Source organism: Triticum aestivum, chromosome 1A (genome assembly GCF_018294505.1).
Source record: "Triticum aestivum cultivar Chinese Spring chromosome 1A, IWGSC CS RefSeq v2.1, whole genome shotgun sequence".
Classification (NCBI taxonomy): Eukaryota; Viridiplantae; Streptophyta; class Magnoliopsida; order Poales; family Poaceae; genus Triticum; species Triticum aestivum.
This window is the reverse complement of record NC_057794.1, coordinates 389,447,788-389,458,182: the sequence shown is the minus strand read 5'-3', so window position 1 is coordinate 389,458,182 and position 10,395 is coordinate 389,447,788. Positions and strand designations below refer to the sequence as shown.

General features: G+C 52.0%; 2 protein-coding genes across 2 annotated transcripts; one reads left to right on the top strand and one right to left on the bottom strand.

Annotated features, from left to right (window-relative positions):
• Nucleotides 1–966: 966 nt before the first annotated feature.
• Nucleotides 967–2,547, top strand: LOC123052429 (homeobox-leucine zipper protein HOX1). Its single transcript, XM_044475604.1, has 2 exons — nt 967–1,651; nt 1,783–2,547. Exons 1-2 carry the CDS (start codon nt 1,070–1,072, stop codon nt 2,188–2,190), a joined length of 990 nt encoding a protein of 329 aa, XP_044331539.1. The 5' UTR covers nt 967–1,069; the 3' UTR covers nt 2,191–2,547.
• A 3,239-nt stretch (nt 2,548–5,786) lies between these two features.
• On the bottom strand, nt 5,787–9,775 carry LOC123052421 (uncharacterized). Its single transcript, XM_044475593.1, has 8 exons — nt 9,617–9,775; nt 9,447–9,488; nt 9,152–9,309; nt 8,462–9,070; nt 8,194–8,334; nt 7,963–8,094; nt 6,752–7,866; nt 5,787–6,104 (listed from the first exon to the last, which is right to left on the bottom strand). The coding sequence occupies exons 3-7, from the start codon at nt 9,227–9,229 to the stop codon at nt 6,814–6,816; spliced, it is 2,013 nt and encodes a 670-aa protein (XP_044331528.1). The 5' UTR covers nt 9,230–9,309; nt 9,447–9,488; nt 9,617–9,775; the 3' UTR covers nt 5,787–6,104; nt 6,752–6,813.
• Nucleotides 9,776–10,395: the final 620 nt, after the last annotated feature.

Here is a 10,395-nt window from a genome sequence, read left to right as displayed (position 1 = left end):
GGTGGAGCGGTGCTTCATCTTACACATCGATGGTGGCGGATCTCGACGGCGTGGCGCAGTGGAGATTTGGCGTTTGATGCGCGGAGATGGACTCGCGCAGGAGAAGGAAGCTGTCTGGTGTCATGGTGACGTTGATGGCAAAGAGGCCTGGCAAGGTCGGTGCTTCAGTTCTGCTCTGAGGATGGACCGAGAGATGATGGAGGTGACGGCCCTTGTAGCGTGCGGTGCTCACTCGGAGTGTGCCAGATCGGTGTGAGACCCAATCCACGTAGTGGCTTGGATGGGACACCCGGCTTTAAATGTTAGGCTTTGGTACTATACCTGTTTGGTATTAGGCCCGGACATTCAGCACGCCTTCATAAAGGGGATATGAGTAGCAACGGTGTTGTCAAGATGGTGGCTTCAGACTTATTAATGTATCACCTTATATAATCTTTGTGAATAATTACTAGTATGGCTGCATGCATCGTCCAGATGCAGAGACCGGAGTACATCCTCCTTTTTAAAAAAATAAATAAATAGAAACAGTGTTTTCTAAATGAATGACTTGTTTAGATTCGTGGAAATAAAGCGGTTTGAAACGGATTGGGCGTTGATTTTGATTGATCTGTTTTCTGCAAAACCCCGGCACTGACATGCCGACAGGTCCGGGTATCACCATCGGGTAAGGGGGGCAATCCAAAAGAGGTTGGGGGGACCGGGAGCAAGTTCCGCTGGTGATGATTGGGCCTGCCTGCACTGCTGCACCGCACCGCACGCCAGGGTGCGGAGGTGACGCCACGCGCGACAAGCCCAATAGTTGGTGCTCGATCCATACCATACTCCATTCCTGACCAGCTTTCTCCATTCCACCCCACAAATTAAACTATTCTTGCTTCTCATCTCAATCACCACTCCATAATTAATCAGCCCTCTGAACCCTGATCCTCACTCCGCCCACACTTTAAAAGCCCACCCCCCCCTCCGCTCTTCTCCCTCACAATCCACGGCCACCAGCTCCAGCGGCCTTCACGTACGTAGCTACTGTTACTCGCAGAGAGCAGGGACGACAGATCCGACAAGGAGATCAATGGAGATGATTGTTAACGGGAGGGACACCGAGCAGCACCACCACCTTGGCCTCGGCCTCGGCCTCGGGCTCAGTCTCGGCATGTCCGGTACGACGTCTCCCGTCGAGCCGGCGGCGCCCCAGCGTGCTCTGACCGCTGCTGCGCCGTCGACGCTGGGGCGGCAGCAGCAGCAGTCCTGGAATGGCGCCGGCCTCTTCTATCCGGCCTCCTCCGGCGAGCAGCCTCGCTCGCATGCAGATGACCGGAGGCTGGCGGCGTTGGCGTGCCACGAGATGCCGTTCCTGCGCGGGATCGACGTCAACCGGGCGCCGGCCACGGGGGGCGCGAGGGGCAGCTGCGGCGCCAGCGAGGACGAGGAGCCCGGCGCGTCGTCGCCCGACAGCACGCTGTCCAGCCTCAGCGGCAAGCGCGGCGCGCCGACGAGGAGCGGCGGCGGGGAGCAGGAGCGCGCCGGCGCGGGCAGCGACGACGAGGACGACTCCGGGGCCGGCGGCGCCGGGTCGCGCAAGAAGCTCCGCCTGTCCAAGGACCAGTCCGCCGTGCTCGAGGACAGCTTCAAGGAGCACAGCACCCTCAACCCCGTAAGTACTCCTATATTCACCGTCTTCCAACCAAATCAACCAAGGTCAACAAACAAACAAAAACAAAGATCCCAATATTTCTTCTTCCATCCGTCTAAATTTGGGATGCTCTACGTGCGTTGATGGAGCAGAACCAGAAGGCGGCGCTGGCGAGGCAGCTGGGGCTGCGGCCGCGGCAGGTGGAGGTGTGGTTCCAGAACCGGAGGGCGAGGACGAAGCTGAAGCAGACGGAGGTGGACTGCGAGTCGCTCAAGCGCTGCTGCGAGACGCTGACCGAGGAGAACCGCCGGCTGCAGCGGGAGGTGCAGGAGCTGCGCGCGCTCAAGCTGCTCGCCCCGCCGGCGCCGCACCTCTACATGCGCGCGCCGCCGCCCACCACGCTCACCATGTGCCCCTCCTGCGAGCGCGTCGCGCCCTCCGGCAAGCCGGCCGTCGACGAGAGCCACGCCGCCATGGTGACCCGGGCCGTGCCGACCGGGCCGTGGGGCCCCGTCCCGGTGATGCCCGTGTTCCTGGGCAGGCCGGCCCAGAGGTCATGATGAACTAATTGGTGTGTCATGTCATGCGTTAGTGAGTTGGGAGCTTACCATCCAGTGGCCCTACTTGATGGAGTATCTATAGGAAGAACAGGCATAGTAACTAGGATAGCTGGCGAAAGAGAGGAAGTAACTAGGGATAGGATCCTGTTTTCTTTTGTTTATAAGTAAGTACATGCATGTTTAGTTTGAACTTAGAAACTTTTGGTGTTCCGTTTGTTCACCCAACAAGTAGTTGTCCTGTGTACAAGTGATGCAATGGGTTTTAGTACTTGTGCATACAAATTAAGGTGTTGTCTTGTTGTACGAGTGAGGCATGTGTTTTATCTCTGGACATCAATGGCTGATCTGTTTTGTTTAGACGCAACACAGTATGTTTCCCCGCAAAAAAAAACACACACACACACACACAATATGTTCAACTGTGGAAGCTTACCGCCCCCGTAATGCAGAGAGTCCCTTCCTGTTCCTGTGGTAAGATATTTTGCTGTGTAAGATAGTAGATAGATGCGTGAGAATGAGACATGCATGATGCATGGAGAGTTGAATTGAATCCATCCAAAGAGGAAATGTTCCATTTTCCTTTGCTATGAGACATGCATGATGCATGGAGAGTATTAATCTTCTTCGAAGCGCTCGTTCTTAACAACAAGGGAACATCCATATTCGTAAGAAGAAAAAGAAAGCGTACACGTCCCGAAAAAGGGCAGAGAGTAGAGCAGAGAATCCGGCCCAGCAGAAAAGAGAAGATAAGAGTGGCGCGAGGCTAAGGAAAGTCCACTCGCAAATGCGCCAGTCACACGTACGCCAAAACACATGACATGCGTCGCCCATCACACCAATCGTGCAGGATGTGAACCGGCGACCCCGACCCGCCGGTCCTCATCTCCAATTACTTTCACCTCACCTTATTATACTCCGGTAAACACTGGTACGAGTGTATAGTAGTAGTAGTATGTCATTAACAAGTGCAGTGCGTGATTCTCAAAAAAAAAAAAACTGCAGTAGTACGTGTACTAACTTAGTAATGAGCGCGAGGAACGTGGCGACGCATGATTAATTTGCGGCGTGCAAGCTGCAGACGCGATCTTGGTTAGATTCGGGCGTGCGGTAATGTAATCAGGGCGACTAGCCCGAGACATCCCAGGTGCGCAGGGCCACTAAACTACGCAACCGCACGCCTCCCTGTCTCCTCCGGCCGCCTGCCGCCTGCCGCTGCCACCACACGACACAGATAAGTGAGCCGTAATAATTATTCAATTCAATCAAGCGATCGTCGAGCGAGCCATGCCGATCATTCGTTCGTTCGAGATCATCATCATTAGGCCAACTCCACCCAGCGAACCTATTCTGTCCGGTCCCGTTCGTTTGGAGTAAAAGTGACAAAAAAGGCGGCCCAGCGTGCGGGAGCAAACGGACTTTTGTTCGTTTTGTGTCCGTTTTTGACCAATTCCCGGCCCAAACTTACGCCGTTTTTAGGGTGAAACGGACATCACGCGGACACGCGGGTCGTCTGCGCATGTCCTCCCCTGGCCTGCCCGTCGGTGGCACAAAACGGACCTTTTTCTATCCACCCCCTCCCTCCCTCCGGCCGCACCTCCTCCACTCTTCCCCACTCTTCCCGTCGCTGCCGCCGCCATTGCAGCCGTGCAGTTCGGACGCGAGCTCGCACAACCCCTTCCCCTCGGCGCCGGGCTCGGACGCGACCATGGCCACCTGGTTTGCGCACCCGCCGGCCGGTTTTGGGGCGGATCCGGTCGATCTTGAGCTCGGCCGGCTATGGAAGGCCGGGCCGCGCCATGGACTGGCCGGGCACCTCGCCGGAAGGCTCTGGCAGGGCCGCAAGGCCACATGCAGGCAGTGGCTCCTCCTCTAGCCGCTCGGATCTGCACCGTCGGTGGTCCACCGGCAGATACACGAATGGCGGTCGGCCGGACTCGGTGCTTGCCCAAAAGCTCGCCGGCGCACCGTTGCCACTCATTAAGTGCGACCACTGCCCAAGGATGGTCGTGCGCTGCGTGTCTACAACGCCGGAACATCCCGGATGGGTGTTCATCAAGTGCTTAAACGATGGGGTATGCGCTTTCTTTAGCTTCGGTTTGTGCTCTAGATTTAACTAGTTATGCTAACTTCAAATTTTGTTGTGTAGAATGGATGCAAGTTTTGGTATTGGGAAGAAGAGTACATCAATATATTGATAGAGCGAAATTTAGTACATGTTCGTGCACTTTTAGCTAGCATAGAGGCTGTAAATGAGACAAGTGCACTTGTTGCTAGATTAGAGGCTAGACACGAGACTAGGTGTGAGGAGGAAGCAACATCAACTTCTGGCTTGAAGAAGAAAGGAGGATGCCAGATCGAGCCTCCTCCTCCACAGATCAACAACGAGTGCATCGAGAAGGCCCTAACCCAACTCAAGGGAGCAGTTATGGAAGTTGGGTATCTTCTAAAATGTATTCTTGTGGTTTTTGTTTTCTTTGGTCTTACTTTACTAGTCAAAATGTGATGATGTATTTTTTATTTACCAAAAATGAATGATGAAATAAAGTTAAGGACTTGCAAAAAAATAATATACGGACAGGATACGGGCGGGATGCGTCCGCGCGCTGGGCGCACGGCCACCGTATCCCAGAACAGACCCGGACACGACCCCAAATCTCTACCCAAAAGGACAAAAGCCGGACAAAACGAACGTCCGTTTGAGGTCGCGCGGTAAAATTAGCCTTAAGGCCCGAGCGGCGTCATTGACTAACCACTGCTCCGTGGATGCGAGCCGGGACACCTTGCCCCCTCTTTTGCTCAACCTGTCTTTTCCTCGCTGATAAGATACTACTCTCTCCATTCCAAAATATAGTGCGCCCGCGTTTTCCGAGGTCCAACTTTGACCATAAATTTAACCAACAAGACTAACTGCGGCGGGAGAAAAAATTATATAATTGAAAACTTCTTTCGAATACGAATTCACTGATATAATTTTTGCTCCCGCCGCAATCGGTCTTGATGGTTAAATTTACAGTCAAAGTTGAAGCACGTGGATAGAGGAAGAGGAAGTATTAGCTCCTTTTTTTTTGAGAGTGAGGTGATGATGAAAAGTTTAATAAGTACTGCAGCGGCACGCACTGATGTCTTGCCTGCAAGAAAGTCTCGGATCAGAAAGCCTGCCTGCTTCTCCATCCCTTGGTCTGAAGTCTGAACGAGACGCGCCGACTGGACAACTGCACGCACCATCTGATCTGATCTTGACCTGGTTCGGTGCCCGGAAGAGATCAACGGCGACGGTAGCAGCAGCCACATGGGTCGTCGTCATGGTCCGGCCGATGCGTTGGACCCGAAACAAACCAACCGACAGACCCGACCCGGCAAAGGTCCAGTGATCGGATTCAGATCACAGCCCGGACTTGCCAATCCGCGGCGGAGATCTTCTCATGATCCTCTCTATCTACTACCGCAGGTTCCGCGGACGTTCGCGCTCGCGGCTTGGCATGCATCCACGGAACAAGAATCCTACCTGCCCGTTTCATGACCTGCCTGAACCTCACAAACATGCTGCTGCCCATGGAAGAAACATCCAGGTTTGATGAGACTCCGGAGACATGGTATTGGTACAGAGGAATGATGTTGGAAACAACCATGCAAAGAACATGGATCCATGGATCTCATATTATAGTACAGGCCAGCATAGTTCAGAAACCAGGGGAGTGCCACATGCAAACACTACAAGCCAGCAGGCCAGGTCAAGAGAGAATACATATTATACATAACTTAGAAGTTCACAGTGCCAGCTAGGCATCCACTCTGCTGAAATGATGAAGATTATACCATGGCTTCAATCAGCATCTCAGGCAGACAGGCACTGATCATGTCTCACCCGGCAGACCGTTTTCGACAGTGGATTGGGTGCCCCTTATTGCAGTTTCCTGTGGAAAAAGATAGAAGAGAACACATGTGATTAGGTCAAATCATGCTCAAACGCAGAGAAGAAAAGGGAAATTCAAAACATGCAGAGCAGAATGCCAGGTTTGCAGTAGCAAAGTCAGAACAAGTGCCAAGTACTCCCTCCGTTCACTGTTATAAGAGGTTCGAACTTTTTTCTGAATCGGATGTATATAGACGCATAGTGTGTTTGTTCACTCATTTTAGTTCGTATGTAATCTAGTATATTGAAATAGCCACAACATCTTATAATAATGAACAGAGGAAGTAATTCCAGAACAAAAAAGAAAAATGCTTGGCTTCCAGCTTTAACTCGCAAGGAAAAGAACGGCTAGCAAGGATGACGTAAATGTTTTATCCTCTTAGTTCAGGAACGATGACAAGAGAAAAGAACTTGGTTAAATATAACAGCAAATCGAAGGAGGAAGTGGAAGGACTGAATATTTCCACCAATATTATGCCGTTCAAACATGACACATTTCTGTACAGCTTATCAGCTAAGGTAAAAGCTTGAGCTACTTGTCTCTTCTTCATGTAAATAGTACTTACTTCACATGGCACCTAAACATAAAAGGAAATGCAGGCTCAATGAAGCTAAAGTATGTAATGCAGAGTATGGGAGTAAGGTTACCAAAGTTGCCAATGGAAATGCTTCATTTTTCTTCATCAGCATCTCAGCCACTGAGCTGTTAATCATGAGGGCGTTTTCGGGCCATTGACAGGAGAACGTTTTCTTACGGTCCTTACGACCGTGCACTCGCTGTCTGAACTTTCCGGGGTACTCAAATCAACAACAGGAGTTCCTTCAACAAAGTTGATAGCAGGAGTCATGTCCATTTTCTTGTCTTCCTTTGACGGGGTCACATTATCATCCAACGCCATCACAGATGATCCACCCAACGGCGTGCTGGAAGGCTGGATCGCCATCTTATCCTCAACGGAACACTCCATTTCATTGTTTTTCTGTTGTGTGCTAGGAGTACTTGGCAGTGACACAGCTGAAGTTGGTATCACCACATCCACATGACCGCTGGATGGATTTAGTTTTGCGACGTTTACATGTTCTTCTTCGCTGCACTGGTTCACTCTGCCTTGATCTCCCTCCGGATTATCTGAAGCATTTCCGGAGACATTGGTTGCTACATCTCCAGGTTCTTCCGTTGCCGGTGACACAACCAAAGTTGGTACCATCACATCCTCAGGAACATTAGGCGATGTTGGTTTTGCGACATTTTCATGTTCTTTGCTGCATTGGTTCACTCCATCATTGTTTCCATCTGGAATATTGGAATCATCATTTCCTGAACCAGTGGTTGTTACATCTCTAGGTTTATTTTTTCCATCCCCAGTCTCTTTGCTGTTGCTGCTATTCCGTGTCACGCTGTTTTGTCGAGAATGAGTCCGCGTGGCTCTGTAACCTTCCCAGTCAGGATCATCTTCAGAGTCCGCACTGCTCGAAACACCTTCCTCGCCCTCCCCGGAACTTCCATCTTCATGCTCGTCGACCGACGTGTCTTCCATGTCCTTAGTTGCCAGCTCTGAAGTATCATCTAGGAGCGTGTCAACATCCATCTCGTCACCATCATTCTCCACATTGTTATCTTCTCTCACTGCAAGTTCAGTGCCATTTTTGCTGGCTTCTCCGCTGCAGCCTTCAAGTCCAGAGACTTCACGCATGAACTTGGCGAGCGCGTCCGTGATGCTTGCACAAAGATTACCCGCAGCCTTGCATAAGACCTCCTTCTTCTACAGACAAAGGCGCGTTAAAACACACAAAATCATTAGAGGGGGAAATGTCAATGCCACTGAAGATAATTTTCGCACAAAAAAGGCGGTGGTTACCTGTGGACAGTACTCCGGTAGGACATTTGATGACACAAAATTTGCTATCGCCGAGACGTCGCCAAGCAGGACAGACGCACTTGAACTTGATGCGCCCCTGGAAATGATCTTGCGAGTGGCTTCCCTTTTCAACTGCATGCAACATATGAAGCAGATGCAGAGGATGATCATAACAGTTACAAAAAAGCATTGCTAGTATTACAGAGGAAAAACTCCAAGAGAAGAACTTACAAAGCATTTTCCGAAAGATCCATTGTTCTTCATGTCCATCTCGATGATTTTATCCATCAGCTTCCTGTCCCACGCAGATACTCTCGGCGTGCCGTGAGGTATCTCCATGCCACGGACATCAAGCGAGTCTAGGTACAGAATCTGCATTGCAAAATAAAACTAAACGTGTTAGACTAACTTCAGTGTGCAGTTCAGATAAAATAAATTTATACTTAGGATTCATTCATATTCCTTCCTTGTCTCATGAATCATTGTGCAGAATGCTCACCACGAGATAGAAGAGGCAACCCCCTGCGCTGTTCTTCTTGCCGAGGGAAGAGACGCACTTCTCGAGCTGCTCCACAACGAATTTGCACCAGTTGAGCTCCCTGATGGACCCGATGTTCACCAGCGCGGGGAAGCACCGGGGGCTGACCTTCAGGCTGCTGGTCGGGCAGAGGAAGGACGAGAGCACGAGCATTACGAAGGTCCGGAGGAAGTGCTCGTCCGCCGACTTCATCAGCTTGATGGACTTCTCCAGGCTCGCCATGGAGGGCGGCCTGTCGACGCCGTGCTTGTCCAGCACGGAGGCGATGCTCTCGTCGTCCAGCCCGTACACGACGTCGCGGCCGGTCTTGGGGATGCCGAGCACCCGGTGCACGCTGTCGACGGTGACGGGGATCCTGCCCCGGCCGGGGATGACCAGCTCGGAGGACTCGGTGTCGAACCGCCGGAGGAGCCAGGTGGAGAGCCTGGCGGGGACGGTGGGGCACTGGAGCCGCAGCAGCCCCCCGAAACCGGCGCCCTCTATCATCTCCCGCTGCCCGGCGGTGAGGTGCGGGTACAGCTTCATGATCCTCGCCGGCGACGCGCGGTGCCTGAGGCCCTGGGTCGGACCCTGGATTGGGATTTCTCGTTAATCAGGCATACTATACAAGAAGAAGAAATGCAGCCGGGTGAGGTTTTGCGCGCCCGTCACCTTGTCGCCGGGTTCATGGCCGCGGCTGCTCCCCCACTTCCTCTCCTTGCGCTTCCTGCTGAAGCCCCACCTGCCCATCCTCGATGGCTCCGATGGCGATGGCAGCGAGAGCCGACTAATCTGAAAATCTACTCGGGGCTCGCATTGCTCGTGCCGATCTGGATTAAAACCCACCAAGAAAGGAGAGCCTCTACTCAATCGTCAATCAATCCATACCGGATCAATCACCTTCCCTCTCTGGACTAATCAATGCATACTGGATCAAGGCATTATGCAGAGAGAGAGAATGAATCACCTTCCCTCTCTGGAGAAGACCAGGTCGGCCTGGATCTGGATGCTGGCAACAAAGGCAAAAGAGGAGACTGTCAATGGCTCCTCCAAGCTCATCACTCCTACCTCAAAAACATGGGGCATTTACTCCTAGGCTGCAGCAAGAACAGAGTTGGTGGAGGCCAGCATGCATACCTGAACCCCGGAAGGAAGGTGACGACGAGGACGAGCCCCCCCAACTGACTGGTGAATGGTGATGTGAGGAGAGAGAGGTTTCAGTTTCGTGGCCGCGTGGCGACGCAGCCCTCACCACGACATCGGTGCGGCTGCCACTGTGACAGTCTGCTACCAAGGCCTAGATTTTCGCGTGCGCTTGTGTTTCGCTGGACCCGATGTAGTGCTGGGCCTCGCCAGTCAGAGACCCGCAGACCACTTCCTCGAAAAAAAGGGCGCAGACCACCATTTACATGCAGCATTGTTTTTTAGTTGAATTTACATGCAGCTTCTTTTCCTTGAAAGTTTGGGTTTTGGGCCCAGTTTCCATCCCGCGTGAAGTTCGGTGAAACCGGCCCAACCACGGGATTCGGCTTGCCTGCTCCTCCCATGCTATCATCTGTGCTTCCACTTCATCCTACGGCTGTTTTTTTATTTTTCCTTTTTAATCTAATCATTTTCCCTCATGATTTTAAAGGGTGAGACCGGATTTTATTTTGTTCCAATCATGAGGTACGTTCTCCACCGATCAACGGAATTTCTGGTGCATTCGGCACCGATCCTATTCCGCACCTTTAAGGCGTTGCCACCAGGCGTTGCATCAGCCATCTTGAGTCTTCTTTTCTAATATCTAGCACACACATTCGTGTGTATTCGGAAAAAAAACTCCGCATCTTAAGTGCTGGTTATAAGATATTTCGTCAAATGGCGCACACACCCCTTTGCCCTAGGCCCGCGGATGATTTAGTCTCACTTTTTTA

Excerpts from the sequence above, each read along its gene's own strand:
- LOC123052429 (XM_044475604.1), top strand. The coding sequence starts at position 1,070 with ATGGAGATGATTGTTAACGGGAGGGACACCGAGCAGCACCACCACCTT. Across the intron at positions 1,652-1,782 it reads AGCACAGCACCCTCAACCCC|AACCAGAAGGCGGCGCTGGC; the intron begins GTAAGTACTCCT and ends TTGATGGAGCAG.
- LOC123052421 (XM_044475593.1), bottom strand. The coding sequence starts at position 9,229 with ATGGGCAGGTGGGGCTTCAGCAGGAAGCGCAAGGAGAGGAAGTGGGGG. Across the intron at positions 8,095-8,193 it reads GATCTTTCGGAAAATGCTTT|TTGAAAAGGGAAGCCACTCG; the intron begins GTAAGTTCTTCT and ends TGTTGCATGCAG. Across the intron at positions 7,867-7,962 it reads TACCGGAGTACTGTCCACAG|AAGAAGGAGGTCTTATGCAA; the intron begins GTAACCACCGCC and ends CTTTGTCTGTAG.